At 40.9% G+C, this 22,425-nt stretch overlaps 1 protein-coding gene across 6 annotated transcripts in view; it reads right to left on the bottom strand.

Moving 5' to 3' along the window:
• Window positions 1-12,153: 12,153 nt before the first annotated feature.
• LOC147634864 (CBS domain-containing protein CBSCBSPB3-like) overlaps window positions 12,154-22,425 on the bottom strand; it is a 35,344-nt gene continuing 25,072 nt past the window's right edge. For all 6 annotated transcript variants that reach the window (XM_086804066.1, XM_086804064.1, XM_086804063.1 and 3 more), the window contains 12 exons: window positions 22,255-22,387; window positions 21,882-22,052; window positions 21,709-21,787; window positions 21,365-21,478; window positions 21,169-21,235; window positions 20,941-21,046; window positions 20,789-20,847; window positions 20,573-20,679; window positions 20,354-20,478; window positions 19,187-19,266; window positions 19,008-19,097; window positions 12,154-12,562 (listed from right to left, as the gene is read on the bottom strand). In XM_086804066.1, coding sequence (XP_086660192.1) covers window positions 12,350-12,562; window positions 19,008-19,097; window positions 19,187-19,266; window positions 20,354-20,478; window positions 20,573-20,679; window positions 20,789-20,847; window positions 20,941-21,046; window positions 21,169-21,235; window positions 21,365-21,478; window positions 21,709-21,787; window positions 21,882-22,052; window positions 22,255-22,387 — 1,344 coding nt within the window. In that variant the 3' untranslated portion in view covers window positions 12,154-12,349. The remainder of the gene's footprint in view (window positions 12,563-19,007; window positions 19,098-19,186; window positions 19,267-20,353; window positions 20,479-20,572; window positions 20,680-20,788; window positions 20,848-20,940; window positions 21,047-21,168; window positions 21,236-21,364; window positions 21,479-21,708; window positions 21,788-21,881; window positions 22,053-22,254; window positions 22,388-22,425) is intronic.

The following is a 22,425-nucleotide window of genomic DNA, read 5'->3' as shown; positions in this document are numbered from 1 at the left end:
GTAAAATAGGATTATATCTTAATCACCTTGTAATCACTTTTATACCTTAATCACCTTGTAAAATAGGATTATATCTTAATCACCTTGTAATCACTTTTATACCAAGCCTATAAATGAGATTATCTTTTTATGTACAGTTTTTGTAATAAAATTAAATATCTATAAGGAAGCTTTCATATATCCAAATAAATATATCCAATGTCAATAAATATGAATGTCACCCAAAATGGAATAAATGGTATGCGTGCACAAAATTAAGTAGTAATTCGCTGGAGTGTCTCAAAATTGACCACCACCAGTTCACCTCCATCATAATCCTACCCAAGGATCTACACTTACATCAACTATGCTAATCAATTAATAATTCAATTGATTAAAAATATAGATAATTGTACAAAACTTAATTGATTAATAATTTAATTAATTAACTAGCTCACCTCCATTATCTAATCCAAGGATCTGCACTTACATCAAATATGCCAATCAAATAATAATTTAATTGATTAAAAATATAAATAATCATACAAAACTCAATAAATTAAGATGATGCAACCCATACTCTCATACATGTCCAAAATCACTCGTGTATGCGTAAAGTAAGCTACTATTGCTCGGATTGAGAATTCATAAATAATTAAAAATATGAGAATATTAAATTCCATGAATTTACTCTCATAATAACATTCCAACCATGAATTTACTCTCATAATAACATTCCAGCCATGATGCACTGCTAATGCAATAATACTATGATTATAGTCATACAAGACATGGATGCAAAGGTCTCATCATAATCTATGTCCTTCTCCTGGGGCATAACCCTTTGCAACAAGCCTTACCTCTTATACTGGTCACACTGCCATCAACTTTACACTAAGGCTTATAAACCCCCTTCGTACCAACAATTGTTTTACCATAAGATAAATCTGTCAAATACCAAGTGCCATTTTTGAGGATTGAGCTACATGTCGTGCATTCAATGATCATTTTCATGTGCTTCCACTAGGAAACATATTTAACTTCATTGCATATACTAATAATGAGAGCATGATTCACAAAAAAAATAAGGTGCATGATGAGAACTCGCACGTGCCCTACTAGGCAAAGGAATAGCTAATTTGATACTCCATATTATTTGTACTAAAACCATTTTGGCCTACTCTTGGATGCCTGTATGGTTGATCTTTCCTTATCCACACTATATCATCCATGATTTTCTCATTAAAAGGCTGATCTATGGGTTGAAAATTGAGCTAATTTTTAGTTGGTATGGATTAATTTGTAGCACCTTGTTGAGCATTTATTTACTCCACATATAGCTGCTCAACATTGTATAAAAGTACGAGTATCAAATACGGCATTTGCTATTTTTTGTATAAAAGCATGAGCTGAAGTGAGTTCTAAACAAAGACAATATCTCTACTCTCTAAAATCCACCTTGTGGCTAGATGGTAGAGTCTATACCCTTTGCTTTTTGAGCTGTATCCCATAAAAATACAATTTACCACCTTAATATCATCATCCAGTTTATTACGTTGTTGTTGTCAAGCATAAGAGCATAAACAAGATAACCAAAACCATGCAAATGATCCATAGAGGACTTCCCTACCATTCTAAGCTTCATGAGAGGTAATTATTGATAATGCCTTAGTGGGACATCTAGTTCAGCACATAAGTGACAGACATAACTGGCTCCAACCAAAAAACATGAGGCAAATCTTAGCCTTAAAGCATGTAGCATGCCATCTCCATGAGAAATCTATTCTTCCTCTCGTCTACACCATTTTGTTTAGGTGTGTAAGGCACTGTGCATTGATCTTTTTATTCCTCTTTTATCCATATATACATGAAACTCCTTTAACATATATCCCCCCCTGTCGCGCCCGATCTCTACAAAGGGTACCAACTTTACATGTAGACACATTTTGAGCCATAGAAACAAAGTGGCTAGAGCATATAAAAACCTCTGACTTTGCTTTCAATGGATACACCTAGGTGTACCTAGAGTAGTCATCAATAAACGTCACAAAGAAGAGATTACCCCAATCGATGGTGTCCTCATAGGACCCCATACATCACTATGTATAAGTTGTAATTTCTGGATAGCCCTTACTATGATCCATCTTTTGAGAATAATGCCCATTACATACTTGCCCAAAATATAGCTCTCACATACATATTTCTAGCAGCCTCAAGCTTTAGCAACTTTGAAACCACCTCTTACCTCAAATCATAACAAAATACCAAATTCAAGTGATCAAAGCGGGCATGTCATAACTCCATGTCATTCATAATACATGTCGTAGTAAAACTGAACAAGCATTATGTGCAAATCTCTCATACTTGTCCAAGCTATAAATTCCATGGCTTAGAGTATTGAATACCATAGTGATGTCTCCATTACTCTGGTCATGAAATGTACATGTGTCCCATCAACAAATCTAACCACAAGATATGCTCAGCAATGGCAGAGAAGACTGACAAAGGAAGTTTAGCACAAATAAGACTTCTTAGAGAGTGATTGTCCCACCACTTGCAGTAGTGATGAGAACAACTTTACTAAGTTCTTTCTTTGGATATGAGGAGTTATTTACACATGTGAGTGTGCCTCCTTTGAGAAGCAGACCCAAGGAAGGAAAATAAATCACGCTAAGAAGTAATGTGCTTATTACTAGCACCACTACCAAAATACTAGACATCTGTCATTTAAATTCATACATCATGCCCAATGATTGGTGCTTTTGCTAGTATTTTGATAGTGGTGCTTCCTAGCACCACTATCAAAATACTAGACATCTTTCATTTACATGCATCCATCATGCCCAATGAATGGCCGTAATTGCAGTGCATAATGAATGCCCAATCATCATGTGCATAGTTCGTTGACTCCTTTTTGAAACTTGGTGTTGATGCAAAAGGCTTTGTCTTTACCTTTTTAACTAGCAAGTGAATTCCTTATCTCCCACGTGCATACTAGCTTGGTTTTTTTAGATAACCACAAGCATGAATGTAAGGGCATTAGGGTTACTCTTCATCATGAGCCAAAAAGTGGATGCAAAATCTTTGTATGAATCTACTACAGCTGTGAGAATAGTAGACATTGTCTAGATGTAGGTGCATTGGGGTTACCCCTTATGAGCAAAACACTGGGGACACAAAATCTTGGTATTAATCTACTATAGCTGTGACAAAAATTGACACCAATGATTTGTCTAGATATGCTACATCGACAATACATGCTAGCTTCTCCTTAAGATATTTAATCCTTGTAACTTATCCATTAAATCTCCCTTATTCATATGCTAGGACTCTAACTACTTTTGGTAAAGTGCAACAAGTGCAACCCAAGCTTGCTTAGTTTTACATAACCAAAAAATTATGAATAATGTTCCTTTACATGAAAATTGCCACCAATGCATGTGCCTATGTATCCCTACCATTCCACCTGACTTGTTCTGTTATGGGAGGTGTGTGGACACAGATGTCATAGTTACATTTGAACTAGCGTCATCATCCAAGGTACCTATACTATCCTATGCTCTCAAGATAGGGCATGTCTCAATGCTAAATGATGACATTTAAAAGCCCTTTGGGCAACCAATACATGATGTATCATATATGAACACAACAAGTAGTTGGTCTTGTTAAATTTATCCTTAATAAAAACCATTCCAAATACATCAATGCTTACCATTTTAGCCTTCAAATAACAAATTTGTGACACAAAATGCAAATATCCCAACTACCTGGTACTATCAATGTTTACTAAATACAACAGGCTGAGATGGTTGATGAGACAAAGGAAACCTGATTGCCCTGGCACACCAAATGATGCTGCTGCAGTGCAGAATACCCAAAATCAAACAAAGATAGTTTAAATTGAAACTCTCCTAATTGACTGGAAATCTTTACAGCATGTGAACGAGTCCCAAAACCCACTCAAAATGCAAAAAAAAAAAGTATTAACATAGTTAACATCTTACTATAGGGTAGTATACCTTCTCTATCTTAGAGGATAGCCCAATCTGAGATAACCAAAATAGAAGCTCAAGGAGAAGATGACAAGGGGGTGAGGGCCAAGAGAAGTTGCTTTGATACCAATTGTTGGAGTGGAGATCAAGGTAGCAACACACACATAGATGTAGCAAGCAAGGAGAGATAGATGGAAGCACAACACTAAAAGTAAATTGATAAGAATGAGTCAAGTACAAGCAAAATGACATGATAAGGTCACTTACACACTCATAGTGTATGTTGGGGGGGGGGGACCTCCTAAAGAGGGAAAAAGAGTCCTAGCCCATTATTGGCCGACGTCCACACATCACTACTATACATCACTATCATATCAATGGCTACATCGATTTCCTTCTACACAATGTACCCAGCCACTTGGTCCATATAGAGACCCGAGTCTTCTGAGATTTGGACGTTTCCTGCTTCGGTCTTCTTCTCTTTGGCTTATTTGATGTGGAAACTTATTCTTCTAAAGTGAATGAGTATAGGGACCCATAGTGCTTTCTTTGGACCTATCCTATTAGAAAAGTAAATTAATAAGTTAGCCTAATAAATTATAGGCTTGTAAGCAACTAAGCACCATTCTTGCTTTCTCTTGGTTCTCTTCAGTGTGATGAGGCTTTGGCTATATATATATGAGTGAGGATTTAGGACGCAGAAGGTCACACTTCACAAGTATTAGTTTCATATGCTGAAATGTTTGTTAGATTGATAGACTCAGAACTGTAGATGACTCTACCATAGTACTCACAACATGAAAATCTAGAGTTTTTTCACCATAGTGTAAAACAATTGTTTTATTTTTTTTAACAAGTCTTAAGTTAAATACTTTTATGTATAGGATTACTTGATGGTTTGTTCACGTCTTTACATGGTTTGTGCACTTCTTTGCAATGACATGAAAAACTAGGGTTAGTTTTTTCACAACATAAAAACCTTGAATTTTCATAGTGAAAAATTATAAACTTGTTTGTGATTTTTAACTCTATAATACATAGTGGAACATTATGAGATAACACTATGAGATAATCCTTTTCTTGTTGTCGCCACCATAAAGTCAAACTTCAAAAGTAGAAGCAACCGACATGTATCTGGTTGTGCAAAGCTTGTTTATATGTATAATAGAGCCTAATGGTCCACAAAGAAAAAAAACTTATGGCGATAATGACAATACTTCTTCACACAGCATAGACCATGACTAATTCTTCTTTCCATGGTTGTATAGTTTCTCTTTGCATAATTAAAATGTCTAATTTCTATTGTTTATTATTACTAACAGATTCTTTGGCAAAACAAACAGTGTAGTCCAACTTATATTTTCATGACGGTGTGCCGACACACAACCAATTACAAAGTTTGAAGCATTAATGTGAAGATTAAGTCCTAGTTAGGTAGTGTCAAGGTTGGTGCACTAGCTAGTGTATTCTTAAGTTTAAATCACATGCTTGTTGATATCCTTATGTCCATACATGGAAGATTTAGTCCCTAGTTAGGTGGTCTCAAGATTGTGCACTAGCTAGTGTATTCTTAAGTTCATCATATGCTTGTTGATGTTATTTTATCTATCCTTCATCATATGTCTATTGTTTATTGTCTTCTAGCAAAGTTTGATATCTTTATCATATGTCTATTATTTGTCCATCCTTCATCATATGTCTATTGTTTGATGTCTTCTCACAAATTTTGATGATAAAACAAGTATTCCCTTTGTGGTGTGCCAACACACACCCAATTATAAAGTTTAAAGTATCAATGTGTGTTCATGGAAGATTAAGCCCTAATTAAGTAGTCTCAAGGTTGGTGCCCAGTCTTTGACAAACATCACACTCACGAGAAAATTTCCAAGAATTTTTTAAGATCTTCTAGCTTGTAACAATGTGTGTTCATGGAAGATTAAGTCCTAGTTAAGTAGTCTCAAGGTTGGTGCCCAGTCTTTGACAAACATCACACTCACGAGAAAATTTCCAAGAATTTTTTAAGATCTTCTAGCTTGTAACTTCCAAAAAAATGGTCACCACTTATACCTTGATGGGCCTCCATTACTATTGTTTGTTACTCATGTGATTACACACACCGGTGAATAATTTGATCAATGCTCATTGTCTAGCAATCACCAAAAATGTTTTGCTGAGGGAGTGCTTATCTTTTCTAGTGATCTTAGTTGACTCCTTCCGAAAAACTACCTTCTGCCAAAAAAACAAGCATTTCATCATATCAATCTGAGGGAACATATATTTGAAATAGATCTGTATATCCAGTAACTGATTCGATATCCCATTTGTGGCTCCCAAGTCTCAATTTTGGACAAGAAATCTACCACTACATAATGGTTAACCGATGTGTGCCGAACAGTGAAATCAAATTCCTGCAATATCAAAATCCATCTTGCTAATTTTATAGTTAAATTTTTGGCTTATTCACCAAGAACAACAAGGCTTATTGACCTACATGAAAAGTGAATTTGTTGCCCACCGTAATTTCTTAACAGAATAAATCATCCCAAGAGCTTTCCTTTCTATAGTAGAATAATTTCTTTCCACTCTGGACAACATCCGGCTAGCAGAATACACTAGGAGAAACCATCCATCATTAGATTCTTGCATGAGCATAGTCCCCACTACCACGTCGGATGCATCAACGAACACATGGAGCAGTCTTGACTCATTCGGTGGTTGAATAATTGGGGCAATAGCTAACATAATCTGAAAGATTGCTGATAATGTATTGTCCAATCATACAGAACCTCTTTATTTGTAAGGAGATGCATGGGATGTGCCACATCTACGGCTAAGTATCTTAGAAATTGATTATGCCACTTGATTTGTCCCAAGAACCACCCTAATTCTTTAATATTGGGAGGTTCCCTCAAGGCTTAATTATTTCCACTTTTTTTTAAATCCACTGCAATTCCGCAACTACAGATCCTACATGCCCCATAAGGATTCCGCTGGCCACTATAAAGGTGATATTTAAGGTTAAGCAGAATGACATTTTTTGGACACAATGCCAGACATAGAAGATGCTCCATTATTTTGTTGAAAACACTAAAACCATCCAAGAATACTCGTATCATAAATATCTCTATTGCAAGATGCTTCACTAGAAGAGCATATTCCTTAAGATTAATATGATGTTAATAAAAATGAGGATCTATCCCTTCATATCTTTGTAACTCCAAGTAAACACATCCAGATATAATTTTTATAACTCATGGAGTTTCTTTTTAAATTCTAGATCTAGTTGATTACTGATCCGTACAATCTTTAGATCCTTCTCATATCCCAAATTCATGTCTTTCACATCATCTTTCTTAACTTAGCGTGGGTGTTCTTCATTTCCCTCTCATAGGCTTTCTTCGCTACCACTAGAGCCTTGATTTCTTCTGGCATGCCCGCTTCATCCAAGAGGCCAGGTTGTAGTATTGGCGATGTATGCAGATCGCTAGTTGGAGCAAACTAAGACATAATCTAGTCCACATCCACCTCAAATAATGAGACCAAATCTAGATTCTGAGTGAGAAATCGAACCTTCTTCATTCGGTTCCTAATTGTAATCGGATTCGTTGCTTATCTACCGAATAACATTGGGGAAGATCTAGAGATCCCCTCCTCCATCTTTAACACACAATAAATGCTACTGGGAAATCACATCCTACAATCTAGATATCTCTACTTCGGATTAGACCAAGAGGTTTCACTCTTCGTTGGGGTCAACCATTCTATTTTGAAATAAGACTAGCTCCAGCTCTCGATCCTTAGTTCCCAATTCCCTATGGGGTAGCATCCGAAATAATGTTCACTCCCGACCCGTCATCAAGGACCACCCCCTTAATGGTCTTACCATGCATTTGAATTGTTACATTTGGAATCGCCGCATCCTAACCCACGACTGGCTGCACATTGAACGTTGTACTTACCTCTTCCTCTTTTGTGTTCTTTTCCTTATCCAATTGTGGTTTGTATCCACAAGATCAACTATGTTTAGTAATAAGGCACCAAGCATAGAAACAACTGATCCAAGGTCATATTGAGCTTCATGTCTTTAAGATATTCCCACATATCATACTCAACATTTGGTTTATCATCACCCCCAGGCTTCACCTTCATTTCACTTTTCCTTATCAGGGTATCCTCCCCTATTTTGTTTTTCTTTGCTGGGGTATCCTCCCCATCTTTTTTGAAGCATCTCACTTCCATTTACTTCAGTGTTGCCGACTTTCCTTTCGGATGAACACCATCTAGTTTGATTTTATTCACACATCCGCACTCTCTGGCCTTCCATGACCTTACTGCTTCTCGAATCCTAGATCCGTCCATTACTAACCAAAACTGTTATGCCTTCTTTTGTCCTCCGAGCTTCTCCAAATTGGTGGCAAAATTACTTCTTGGCCCCTTTTCCTATATTTGTGGAGTCAGACCATCCATTGGACCATTCACAACCTCCTTTGCCTAAGAAGGAACCTGTTGATCATTCCAAAGCGCCCCTTGTGCTTCTTGCACTAACTTGGCAACGTGGTTCTCAACACATCGTTGTTCCGCCCAATCCACGGGCTTCTCCTTCATCCTTGGCACTTCCCAACTCCCTTCTTCCGTCACACAGACCCTTAAAACCGTGGTGGACTGTCTTCCACCGCCGGTAATAGCTTGATCTGGATCATATTAATTACCATGGCTTCGAGGGAGACCCCTCTGCCTGATTCTGTTGTAGCTCCAGTTTTGATGGTTCTCCCAAACCAGGCATTCCAACTTTCGGTGCCGCGAAATCTTACATTAACAACATTGAAAAGTTCCTCTAGGTATTCCCTCTAGTCTACCTCGCCCATATGTACGATATAGTGGTGGGCTGGTGCTAACTGGATTACTGGGAGTCACTTGTTGCACTTACATTGCTCGTTGTGCCAAATCTATTGCTCCATATGGACAATGAACCCGGCTAGTGTACTATAACAAGCCTCGGTAACATGAGTAGTGATTTGGCATACTGCACAGTATATGGTTAACTTACAGTCTTCCTTGGTATGACCTTGATTGGAGCACTTGGTATGCGAGACATCTGGTTCCAGTTCCTCCTGCCAATGAACTTTTCCAACATTGCCAATAGTCAATCTTCATTTGGCATGCCATATATTGGCGACATAGGTATCTAGATCCTCCTCCTTCTTTTCCAGTGAACTTTGGATACTTGATGGGCCATAAGAGTGGATTATCGGGGTAATGCTATAGCACCGAGGCCAAGAGGAACCCAAGATGTGACGTTTGTATCAAGACTAGCGAAAAGAAGGCCAAAAATTAACAGATTTTGCACCCAAAAAACCTCATCTAAGGTCATGATTGATTGTCAGCATCCTCATCAATGAAGGTGTCCCCCCACATCCTCTTCATAGGAGGCCAAGAGGAACCCAAGATGTGACATTTGTATCAAGACTAGCGAAAAGAAGACCAAAATCAACAGATTTCACACCCAAACAACCTCATTCAAGGTCTTGATTGACTGGCAGCATCCTCATCAGTGAAGGTATCCTCCCACATGTCCTCTTCATCCCTAGCTGGGCGATCGTCAGCCTCCCTTGGTGGACGGTCATCGTCAGCAAAACCAGCTCTGAGTCGAGCAAGCTCCAGACAACCTCCTTCATAACGTTGCCCGTGATCAGTCATGCCCTCCACCGCCTTTAGTGGTCATAACCTCGCTCGTTCCAAAGGGTTTCCACATTGTCAAGCTCCTACTTGGTACGCGGATCAAAAAAAAGGCATTCCACTCAACAACGGAAGAAAAGAACAGAAATCCTTATACCACATGGGTCGCAGAATGATGCCGACATGAAATTATTGATAATAACCCAATCCATTAGAAAAATGGATAGTATTGAATTCAATACGATCTCGATAATATCCCAATGACGCTAATTCAATAGCGAATAAGACAACCAGACAAGAATGCATACATGATAAAGCATAGGCGTCGACAAAGAGAACCTAAATGAAATTTAAGGGATATCAACGCGGACCACATTGCGGTGAAATAATTCAATGTTTCGAAGCTCTCAAAACCCTTTGACGATTGCACGCTTGGCTAGGAGAGGTAATCCCTCAACCAACCACAAGTCCATTATAACAAAACGACATTCTAAAGCAAATCTAAAAGAATCACAAGAGAATCGAACGCTACAAGATTGCCAAAAGTGTTGACAGATGACCAACACATAACGGTTTAACATGTTCATACATTACAATCAACTGATAACATAAACAGATATCAATATATTCCATACATTTACAAGATAAAAACTAATGGTATAACATATCTTTGTATTACTATAAAAGCTCTCTCTAACTGTTGTCGATCAATCGTAACATTATAAACTTACACTTTGCATTATATAATAATCGAAAAAGATACAAAACGACATACTATTTCAATATGTAAATTGATATCTAAATACGAAAATAATGAGTAACGTGACTAAGGTTTTACTACTGTATGGGTAATACTATAGATTAACAATGTACTCTTATCTCTATATGTTATGGTTGTAGATAAGAGAAGAGAGAAAAAAATCATACCATCCATCTATCTTGTGTGTTTGTCTCGTGTGTGTACTTGCAAGGAACTTAGCTTCTTCCTCTCCCCTGTTTTGCGTATCGTATCCTAAAACAAAGAGTGGTGAGATAGTTGTTATTCACCAAGCAAAGCCTCTTTACAACTGTATATCATCAATGGGAACTTCTAAATAGAGACCCATCCATATAGGAGCATGATTCAAGCGTCCTAGGGAATAATCAATCCATATACGACATGCTACTCGATGAGTGTGACCAACATTTGAACTGTACCAACGGTCCAATCTCACACGGCCTTTAATAAAGGCATTACAATGAAATGTGATAGCTTTTTTACCTGAACAAGTTTCTTTCCAAATATCCATTGCATTCAAATGGCATATTACATTTGTCCGCTATACCCTTTCAGTTGCAATCATATGTGAGTGACCACGGGTGTTGCCGTCACATAGTGGCGAAAGTCCCCACAAAAATGCATTTGCCAACCATGGATACTACGAGTACGAAAGCCTAGCTCTTTGGAGTAATGTTGAGGAAGCATAAACCGATGTAAATTCATGAACTTGCATTCAACATACATTGCACAATGATCAAACAACCATCTGGATCATTACAAGTCACTGTTGGTTGTAATGCATGTCTAGCCAATACACAAACTCCAAAAAAAACTATTCAAACCTCCATAATATATATCTTAGTCATGGACAAAACCAGTTTGCCCAACTAGAGCATGTTGATTATATTACTACAAGCATACTATATCTGATTTCATTATCTAGTCCCAAAACCAATCTCCATGTTCTTGGGTTATTCAACCCATGTGCATTATATGTCAATACATTTTATTGGCACATTCATTGTCACAAGAAAAGGAACAATTTCAAGTAAAAGCCATATCAATAATCAGCTTGCATGCTTTGCGATTTCATCATTCTACCTTTGGGCACTTCAACCCACAACATCCAGACATCAACATTCGGAAAGGTGGATGCTTTATTCTAAGACGTAGATGCACATGACTCTATCCAAGTGCGCGTGACTCCAATGGTCGTGGTCTGGCATTGATAACTTTTCTTAGATTCGGGGTCTGCCAACCCTTTACAAACAACACATTTTCTTAGATTCGGGGTCTGCCAACCCTTCACAAACAACACATTTTTCTCACATGCAATAGTGTGTTTCTGAGGTGCCTCAGACCATACTTGCAATTGAGGTTGTTGCAAAGTTTTGATTCTTGTCTGTACACCCATATTGGCAACAAGGTTTCATTTAGGCGCTTTGCCTAAGCTACTGGTTCGTTCACCATTTGAGCAGGAGGAATAAAATCACCCGGAGGCTGCAATGTGAGAGTGGGACATTACGAAGCCACGTGTCCAAACTTATGGCACCTGAAGCATGCATCTGCAAACACACCCCATTTCAAGTCAAAGCATTTTTCCCCATGTGTACAGCATCTATCTCCACAGCAATAGATGGAAGGGTGGGTTTAACGATTACAATTGCCCATCACACATGACACACACATACAATTTTGTATGTTCAAATGAAGCTTCGCTTCCTTTGAACGACTTAACGATCGGGATTATCAGCCCCAATTTAGTGCCAACCTTAGCATTCCCATGTAAAATTTTCCATTACATAGGTGAAAACCGTTGTGTCAACAAACACAACTATCAAAATAATTGGAGTCTTTCTTAAAGTTGCTCTCTAATCAGATTACCTCCTTAAAGGATTGCCTCAAAATTGTGTGCTCCATAGAAAAAAGGTTTCTGATAAAGCTATGTGTTAGATCGTCTCAAGTACATAAGAACACTAATGCCAGCTATTACTGCAGCTCCTGTTACAGCAGCAGTATATGCAGACGAACCCCACCCCGTCTGTTTGCTGATATCGATTTCAAGGTAAGTATCTCTGGACTTCATAGCTTTGCGGTATTGTGAAGGTAAACTCCTCTCTATCGATGGAAGAAAATCCAAATGCAACCTCAAGCCCTGCATACACTCAGCATTACCAGAAAAATTATTCAAAGTTCAGATGAAAAATTATGCTGCAATTTGAATACACATTCATAAACAAAAAACACATTCAACAACGAGGTTGAGCATGCATACCTACACTAGCATGTATGCAAAGAGAATCACATCAACCAGCACAGGCTGAGTATGGCTGCGAGTATATGCATACATGCAAGCACGTGCTCCCTTAAATAGGTATGTGCAGGTGTGCACACGGTTATTCAAAAGGTTAAATCTCCCCATCCCCTTTTGGGTCTTTATGCCTCCAGCATCCACTCGAACAAATCAAAACTATCTCACTGGAGTGATTTAGAAAATGTCCATGGAAATCTCAAGTTTTTTTTGTTTTTTGAGCCGGGGTCAGGGGCAGCCGGAGCCATCCCTGGACTCGAACAGAGAAATGCTTTTGTCGTTAACTTTGCCGAAAGCGGTTTTGTTACTCCCTTAAAACATGAAACATGAGAGAGAGGGAGAGAGAGAGAGAGAGAGAGAGAGAGATATTAAGCGTCTACTAAAGACCCAATGGGCCTGTGAGACCAAAGTGATACAATAATGTCCATGGCATATCTCATCATGGAGAGAGAGAGAGAGAGAGAGAGGGGGGGGGGGGTGGGGATAAATAAAAGCCGGCCCGTTTCGCTACTACCGATTGCCGAGCAAAAGAGCTTCAGTGAGTTACTCGCACGATCAAGTCTCTCATGTCGGATTTAGATGTGCAGCTCTCTGGCACACTTGTGGAGCTGCTTGCAACAAGAGGGACTCTTCTAAGCTTTCTGTACAGCGATTCCGACCTCAGCAAGGGTTTGCAGCTGCTGAATTAGGGTTTGCAGGTGCTGAATTAGGGTTTTCAGGTGCTGAATTAGGGTTTGAGAGAACGGTTTTCTTTGCTTTTGTACATGGATTTGGATGACCCGGCTGCTGCTGTTGGTGGCATGGCTGCCAATAGCCTTAACATGGATCTTATTGAGGAGATGATCGAGAAGGATGTGGGTTATGCTTCAGATGCCTCGGAGCAACAAAAACGTCAAAGGCTTGATGTTGAAGCAAGCTACACTCCGATGAATGTTGGAGAGAATGCAGAGGAAAGTTCTCAGGTACCTTCTCCGGTGTTTGCACGTTTGTTGCAGATCACTGGTGAGCTTCTGCAAGAATATGTGAAGGCAAATAGCGTGCAAATGGCTGCAGTAGATAATGGTGGTGTGGTTGATGTATGCATGGAGACTCCATTGTTGCTACAACAGCTAGCAGATTTTCATGATCGTGTTGCTATCTTCTTCTTTACTGGGCGTATTCCGTTGTTGCCTCGTCTTAGAGCATGGTTGGGCCACTTGGTGTCGCTTGAGGCACTTGAGGAGATTTATGATGGTCCGAGAGGCTTTTATGAAATACTTTTTCGCACTTTGGAAGCCCGTAGGGCAGTCTTGGAGCAAGTGCCACTCTTTTTGAATGGGCAGTTGGTTCATGTGGTTCCGTGGAAGCCTATGGCAGAGTACCAAGATATGTTGCGCCAGGCTTGCCCAGTTTGGGTTGAAGTGAAACAATTCCCACCAATGTTTTGGTGTGTTTTACCAGGTCTCATGCGAGGTATCGGTGATGTCTTGGTGGTGCCTCGAATGACATCTAGAAACCGAAATCGTCTATGCAGTTGTGGGATACTGGGGGACCTAGGCCAACACATTTGCGTGTCAATATGGCTGGGCTGCAACCTTTAATGCATGACTTGAGGTGGGATACATTTGCTGGCCACTGTTTCAAATGTGGTGAGATGGGCCACTTTGTCTCCGAATGTCCTAAGAAAGAACAAGTTGTTGCTACCAAGGATATCGTTGATGGGCAGTTGCACGTGGAAGATGAGCATGATGCTCCTTTACATGATGCCCAGCACATGGATGTACATGTGGATGTTCAGAATGAGGTTGAGCAGCCATGGGTGGAAGTACATGGTAAAAAGACACGATTTGTTGCCCCGTGGGGGGATTTCTCAGATGCTCTTTGGCGGGGGCCTTTGCGTACTCATCAGGGATCCTTACATACATATGCTGGTCGCCCTTTGGGTTCAGGTGCCCAACAACAGACCAGGATTGAGAGGCCGGGAGGCCAACTTTCTCAAGGTACAGGGTACAGGGTACAGGGGCTCTTGGGGTGGATAGAGTAGAACGCTATCCTATTAGAAGTCGCCTAACAAAAGAAGCACAACAACAATTGCCTCTTGTGTTTGGTTCGAAGGGTGAGGTCATCTCGCCATGGGATGGTCATTACCCTTTGGCACGTGCTCGGGAACTCCAAGGGCAGTCTGAGATCACAAATACAATGTCTAAAAATGCAATGCTTCAAAAGGTTCGTGATTTGGCAAATTGTCCTGGGCCTAGTACACGGCCTTGTTGATTCCTTTTTTGGGAAGGCTTATGAAAATTGTACAATGGAATGTAAAGGGTATTTCTTCGCGCCAAAAGTAGTTCAGGCTTTGGCGTACAACTTTTGTCATGGTTGGGATGTTTTGTGTGCAGTTGAACATAAGCAGCATAAGTTGGGTGGCAAAGCCTATGTATATAAGGGGTTTCATGTTTTCTACAGCGGACGTCTTGCTTCACATGCTTCGCAATCAGGTGTTATGTTTGCTATTCGTTCGCAGTTTCAGCCTTCTCTTGTGATTCAAGATGTTCATGGAAGATTTCTAGTGATACAGACTGTTTGGGATGATACGCCTTTATGGTTGTTAGGGGTGTATGCTCCAAATAATGCTCGTGCACGCCGTTTGCTGTGGAATGACTTGTGTGCTCTTTCAATCTCTCATCCTGGCTTTGTGCTGGGAGACTTTAATATGTGTGTCTCTAGGGAGCAAGCCACGTCGCCTCATTCTGTAATGGATGGCCCGAAGAGACTGGCGTGGGAAGCTTTTGCAGCAAGGTCGCTAAAACAAGACATGTGGTCTTGGTTGCATCCAGATGAAAGGGGTTACACTTATGCCTCACAACAGTTTCGGGGCACTTATGCTAGATTGGATAGGATGTATATTTTACATCAAGATCTCTTTTTGCTAGAGGTTCTTACTATGATGGTTGATCAGCAACAGGTTTTGTCGGATCATTGGCCGCTTGTGTTTGAAATGGTCTATCATCCTGTGGATGCATATAAAGGCTTGTTGGGACGCTTGCCTTTGCGCTTAAATCACACTTTTTTGGAGCATGAAGTTTTTGATGTTTATATGCGTCAGTTGATACGACATTTCTCCACAAGAGTGTCCATGGCTGATTATCATGCTTGACCAGTGTTCCTTACCAACACTCGGCAATTAGCGCAGCATTATGGTCTTGCTAATGCCTCTATACAAAAACAGCATGTGGCTCTTCTTGAGTCGCTTTTAAAGGGATTCCAGGCGTTCATGTTTACTGACTCTATGGATGCTGAAGTTGTGGATGCCATAGAATGGCTGAAAAAGGAGCTATCTAGGGTGCAAGAAGCACAATATGTTCGCTTTAAACTACTTGCACGTCTTGATGCTTTGCAGGATGCTAACTGTCAATCTCATCGCTTCTATGATAAGTTGCATCAAAAACATATGCGTGAGAATATTGTTAGGCTGATGGATGCCCAAGGCAACCTTGTTACTCAACCTTCTGAGGTTATTCAGCATTGCATCAGGTTTTATGAAGATTTGCTTGCCCCTCGAGAGGATGTCTCGCCGGCTGTCCTGGCTGCAAGGGAGTCATTGTTTGCTGAAGTACGATATCAAGTTGACCCTGATGTGGCGGTTCAGCTTGATGCTCCTGTTACTCAAGGGGAAGTGGAAGCTGTTCTCTCCAAACTTCCCATGGGAAAGAGCCCTGGTTGGGATGGTTTGACAAATGAGTTTTTCCGAAAATATGCTGATCAGCTTGCAGAGCCTTTGACGCTTATTTGTCAAAGGGTTTGGGACGAGGGATATATGCCTGCCGACTGGAAGTTGGGCATACTTCATTTGTTGCCCAAAGTCCCTTCGCCTACTTCTTTGGCTCAATGGCGCCCGATCTCACTTATGGGTATTATGTATAAAATCTTTACAAAGATTTTTGCCAATCGCTTGCAGAAGGTGCTTCCTAATCTTATTCATCCATATCAATATGGATTTGTGCATGGCAAGAATATTTTGCATAATATTCTTTATGTTCAAATTGGAGTGGATTATGCCAAGGCAAAGAAGCAAGAGATTGTGATGGTGCAGTTGGATCTTGAAAAAGCTTTTGATCATGTCAGCTGGTCTTTCCTTTCTCAGTTAATGAGACAGCCATGGGTTTTGGTCCCAAAATGGCTAATTTGGTGCATTTACTTAGCTCTGGCTCTATCACGCGGATTATGCTCAATGGAGGACTTTCGGATGGTATTTCTCTCACCCATTCTCTCCGACAGGGCTGTCCTCTTAGCCCTCTTTTCTTTGCCATTGCCACTCATCCTATGTTATCTCGCCTAGATGCTATGGCATCGCATGGTGAAGTGGTTGGTCTGCATCTCCCTCATGGCAAGTAATTGGTTGCTCAAGCCCTTGCGGATGACACTTTTATGTTTCTCAGGGCCGAAAAAGTCAATATAGATCGAGCAATGGAAGCTTGGAATAATTTTGCATTGGCTTCTGGGCTGAAAATAAATTCAACAAAATCAGCCCTCATTGTATGCACGGAATTTGATCTTGAGGCATTAGGGTGGCAAGGCCGTGTGGTGCATAAAGGAAACATTGTTCGTCATCTTGGGTATTCGGTGGGTGTGGATGTGGACCCCCAAGCGCTTCTTGCTTGGATTTCTGCTCGGATCTCAGATAAATTTGTGTATTGGAAAGCTCAAGGGTGGCCTATGCACGTGAGGGTTAAGGTAGCTCAGGTTATTATGCTTAGCATGATTTCCTAATTTTTGCCTTTGCTACCTTGGACGCACAAATCTCTTCTCCGTTTGGTTGCTCCCATTCGGTTTATGCTGTGGAAGAGGCAAGGAAATATTATGGGTCAAACATGGATAGCTTGGAATCACATTACGACGCCCAAAAGAATGGGTGGGGCTGCTTTACTGGATGTCCGCTTGCATATGGTGGCGCGTAGATGGGCGCTTTTTCAGGATATGTGTTTGCAGGAGCAGCCTTGGGTATTCATGGCTCGTGACTTGATTGAGTTGGAGGGATTGTCACATGGACGGACACGTGTGCAGGCTTCATGGTGGGACATTGTGAATGCGGCTCATCCTGTCCGTGTTCGCTCATCTCACATTTTATCGCATATTCTCCTTTCTTGGCATGAAGTTCTACTATTGGCTCGGTGGGATCCTGGTCATGAAAGACTACTTTTGAACTCATTGCAGTTCGAAACATTTGTGGAGTCCCGTGTCAGACAGAGATGCTTCACGCATACGACTCAACCGCATGGTCAGGTTAGGCTTGGTTAGAATCCGAGATGCTGTGATACCTGGTCGTGATAGGCCATATTCGTTTCATCGTATTCGGCAACACTTTAGGGTTCCTCGGACATTTCAGCCACTATGGGTTGACATCATGCATGCAGTTGAACCTTTTACTCCATTGCCTCGGCCATCTGCAGATCAACCTTGGCTTGATTGGGCACTATGTAAATCTGGTGACTTGATATCACTTTCAGCTAACCAAGTCTATCATAAGCTCGTATCAGAGAAAGATTGGGTTTCAGCCAAGGCCAATAAGGTGTGGGGATTGCACAAGTCTAAATCATGGTGGCAGAAAACTCTTATGCGTGGTTGGCAGTCTAAACTCCCTTACCAAGGTAAGGTTTTCATTTGGAGGATGTTGGTGGGAGGGTTACCTACATGGGATCAGCTCAGCCGTCGTAAAATTCCATTGGCCTCTTGCTTCTTCTACACGACATGCACTGAAACAATTATGCATCTGTTCATGAGTTGTCCAGTGGCCCGTCAGATTTGGTCTTTTGTCTCTCGCGTTTGGGAGGCAGTAGAGAGGTCTACTGTTTCGGCTCATCAGTGGATATTTGGGATTTGTCCTCAAGTCATTACTTCGGACAGTCACCTTGTGATATTCCATTTCCTTAGATGGACAGGACTTTGGCATATTTGGACTACACGGAATGGGTTCATCTTTGATTCCTTGTCTGGAATAGATGGACACGTTCTACGTATCCGCGGTTTGCTGCTTTGGCAGTTTTCTTCTCTTCTCTCCGCTCAGCTACTACTGGATGCAGATGTTATTTCGTTATGGTCTACGGCGGCTCGGCTGGCTAATCTTTGATGCTTTTATCTGGGATGCTTGTTTGGCTAGGAGGCTTTCTTATTAGTGTACAGGTTTGCATGGTCATGATCCTTTAGAGGATCTTTTGTGGGGGTTTTTTTGGGGCCATAGGTTCTGTGTGAGCCATGTGGCTGATGTACATTTTTACATATAATAAAAGAGAGGGGGGTGGGGGGGGTTACTAACCTTCCAGCCTAACAACCTTGCATGACTCACTGCAACAGCGAGATCGCTGTTTGTTGCAAGAACTATGCGATCCCCTTCTTCATCTTCATACTGAAAAAAGCTAAAGAATCAGGTGAGGATCCACTAAAGAAACTTTGGGTATCAAAAAGCTATAAGCATTGACTTGAGAGTAATGATACCGTGATGTGAGGAAGCTGACTACCATCTGTACCCACTCGTTGCACAATTGCAGACATAAGCTCCGCCAAGCTTTCCGTTCCTGCTCATTTTTTTACAAATTCAAATATTTGTAGAAAGGAATCACAATTTAACCCAAAAAAAATACACCGACGACGATAAGTTCAGGTTATTTCCCAAACTTAACAAAAACAAAAGTGCATTTTTAATCCATGACAGCTCACAAAGTATCAAATCATCAACTCCATCCTGCATAGCATAGACATCCTCACTCACTTCATCAAGGTTTGTACATAAAGATATGTCAGCTTCAGTAAACAAATCTTCATAAATAAACCACATACTCAGCTTCAGTAAACAAATCTTCATAAATAAACCACATACTGAGTTTCTATAACTTTTTTTCCCCCCGAAAAAGACATGCTTCTATTAGTTGAAAAATACCTGCCTAAAAGGCAGAATACGAACACTGCTACAGCAGTAAAAGAAACACAGGCCTACTCTGAACTTCTCCACAAGGAAGAGCAGGCTTCCCGCAGGCCCCGTTGGTATTGTGACCACTTTGTGCCATAACGCCTTCAGCCAGGAAGATCAAGCCGCCTCAGGTGGGTAGTATCATCTTGCAACTAAATAAGGATCTTCTCAAGGGGGGAGGGACAGGCTCAGCCAGAATGAAGGCTAGGACAACCAAGCGAGTGCATGCACACACGTGGTAGTTGGTCGGGCACTTGAGTTATGTAAGTTTAAGGAGAATCAATGAGATTTTCTCGATGTGCCTGCATGTACATGCATGCATGCACCTATCGGATGATCTTGAATATAATCCCCTGTTTTTTTATTGCCCTTCCCCTATATCTGTTTGAGCCTACCCAAGGTCTTTCCAGCTGATTTAATTTTTGTTAGGTACCTCATTCTTGAATTGTCCATCCTAGCAACCAAAGCATGAGGGGAAAGAAGAGCCATTTGTGTTATCATGGCACCATTTCTTTCTTATCTTTCAACTAAATTGCCAAAACACCTCTAGCAGAAAAAATATGCATGATAAGTGGGTCCATGCTCCTGCAAAGTAACACATACATAGCCCCCCAACCAACCCCCTTTTGGGCAGCGGAGTGCCATATACACTTGGACAAGGCTTGCCAGACATCATTGAGATTATTTCAACCTACCACTGTGAAAACGGTGAACTCGACCCTTGGAATCCTCCAACTTGAAGGCAAAAGAACCTGTTGATGGGTACTTTATTTGATCCGATCCGAAATTATCTGCAGAAGACCGTGTGATGGAGATGTCACTGTTCAAATAATCGCCCTTACTTCATTAGTACGTTCTCTCAGTTTTTGCCAACTACGTATACAAAATCTCCGCCACAATGTACCCATCCATACCTATGACTATCGTCATCATCTTCAGGAGGTTCTAATAAAAGAGCTGAATCCCAAAACTTCTGCAACAGAGTGCTAGTCATATCTGCACTCCCTCCAGTGTCGCCGACCTGTATAAATGGGCAAGAGCTGATTTGTCTCAAAAGAAGGCCTCAGTTACAATGGGCCGCTGCCTCATCATTACACACGCACACCCACAGGCAACACTGAAAAGCATACAATTGCAACTGCCGCATGTGTAAGGTGTAGCACATCCAGACAGGCGACGATGTAATTTTCTGTAACAGACACAGAATGAAGTCAAGTTTCAGAAGCTTTCATACTGGCACGAAGGCCTAGATCCATGCCAATGGATTCAAGTTACTTATTACCTCGATCTACCACTGGCAAATGAAGAAACTTTCCATCATGCATTGTATGAAGCGCATCCACAATGGTCGTATCAATTGTAGCACATTCCGGATTGGGTGTCATGACCTGCACAACACCAAAATGTGTACCAGAAGGTCTTAAAATGACTGGCGCCGTGGTTTACTGCATTAAAATAATGGCACAACATTGAAGATGCAAGCTCATTGAAAAGAAGGAACCAAAAGCACCTGTTCAACAGCTGTTGAATCAGGCGGAAGGTTTTTACGAACCACTCGCATCAAGATATCTTTAGACCTACAGGTAAAAAATAGCAAAAATAAGATGACAAACTGCCCATCAAAGTCATATGCTTTTTAAAGTGCACCCAAAAATTTTACATGAACTTGAAAGAAATGCAAAAAAAAAACACTCAAGGATACTGACGTGAGAATCCCCTGAGGCTTATTGTTCATTGTGATGATTGCTGCATTGACCCGAAGATCCCGCATCTTTTTTGCAGCCATGTAAACAGTGTCGGACGGTGACACGGTTGCCACTCTAGCACCCAAAACTGCATCAAATTCAGCATCCAAAATGCAAGAAATAACAACAAATAGTCCCACCTCTGAAGTGCTCTATCTCACTCTATGCTGCCCAAGGCAGGCCGGGAGTGCAAAGACTTCAATGGGTGGCCACTAGTGCAGCATGGTGGTGAAATTGGTCAAGGATAACATGGTGGTGGGATTGGTGAACCAGAAAGAATAACATGTTGAAATGAATACACTAACTTGGAGCTTTCTTGAATTATTGATCCTAGAGAAGGCCGGAACATTTTTTCACGCAGCGCATCCACCAAGTTTGATGACGCTGAAGTAAACCACATGCGCATTCTCAATCAACACATCACCTCACTAAAATACATTTATGGCATTTCCCAATTATGAAAATTCTCTGGATGTACCCGAATCTGTGTTGCCCCACTGACGTTCCACACCTTCAACAGCAGCAGCGATGGCATTCCCCTTCTCTGCTGCCTTTTCCATCCTAGCAATAGCATCATAAAGGCACCTTGTGATGTCCAGCAGGGCTATAACCTCCCCATTCTCTACCACAGGAAGATGTCGGAATTTTCCTGTAGTAAACAAAGTGGCAAGAGTTAGCAGCAAGGCAACACAAGAAGACTTAACCGTCCACGGGTGCTTGCTGCTGAAGAAATTTAACAGAAACGGGTCAAAAACTTTATTTTTAACATATTTTATATATACATACATACATGTATATGTTAATATGTTTTGGAGAGAGAGAGAGAGAGAGAGAGAGAGGCATTTACTTACCTTGAACCATCTTTTGCAAGGCTTCCACCGCTAATGTATCGCTCATAACAAACACCGGATTCCTCGTCATGACCTTTGACACGGGTGTTTCTTCAGGTTTCAGACCCTCAGCTATCACCCTGGTCGTCACATCCTAAATTCACAGCAGGCACACAGCACATGTCACTGAAG

The sequence above is a fragment of the Cibotium barometz genome, chromosome 10 (genome assembly GCF_041138505.1).
Source record: "Cibotium barometz isolate CiBa-2024 chromosome 10, ASM4113850v1, whole genome shotgun sequence".
NCBI lineage: Eukaryota > Viridiplantae > Streptophyta > Polypodiopsida > Cyatheales > Cibotiaceae > Cibotium > Cibotium barometz.
Note: the sequence above shows the minus strand (reverse complement) of the source record. Positions and strands in the feature narration are given on the sequence as shown.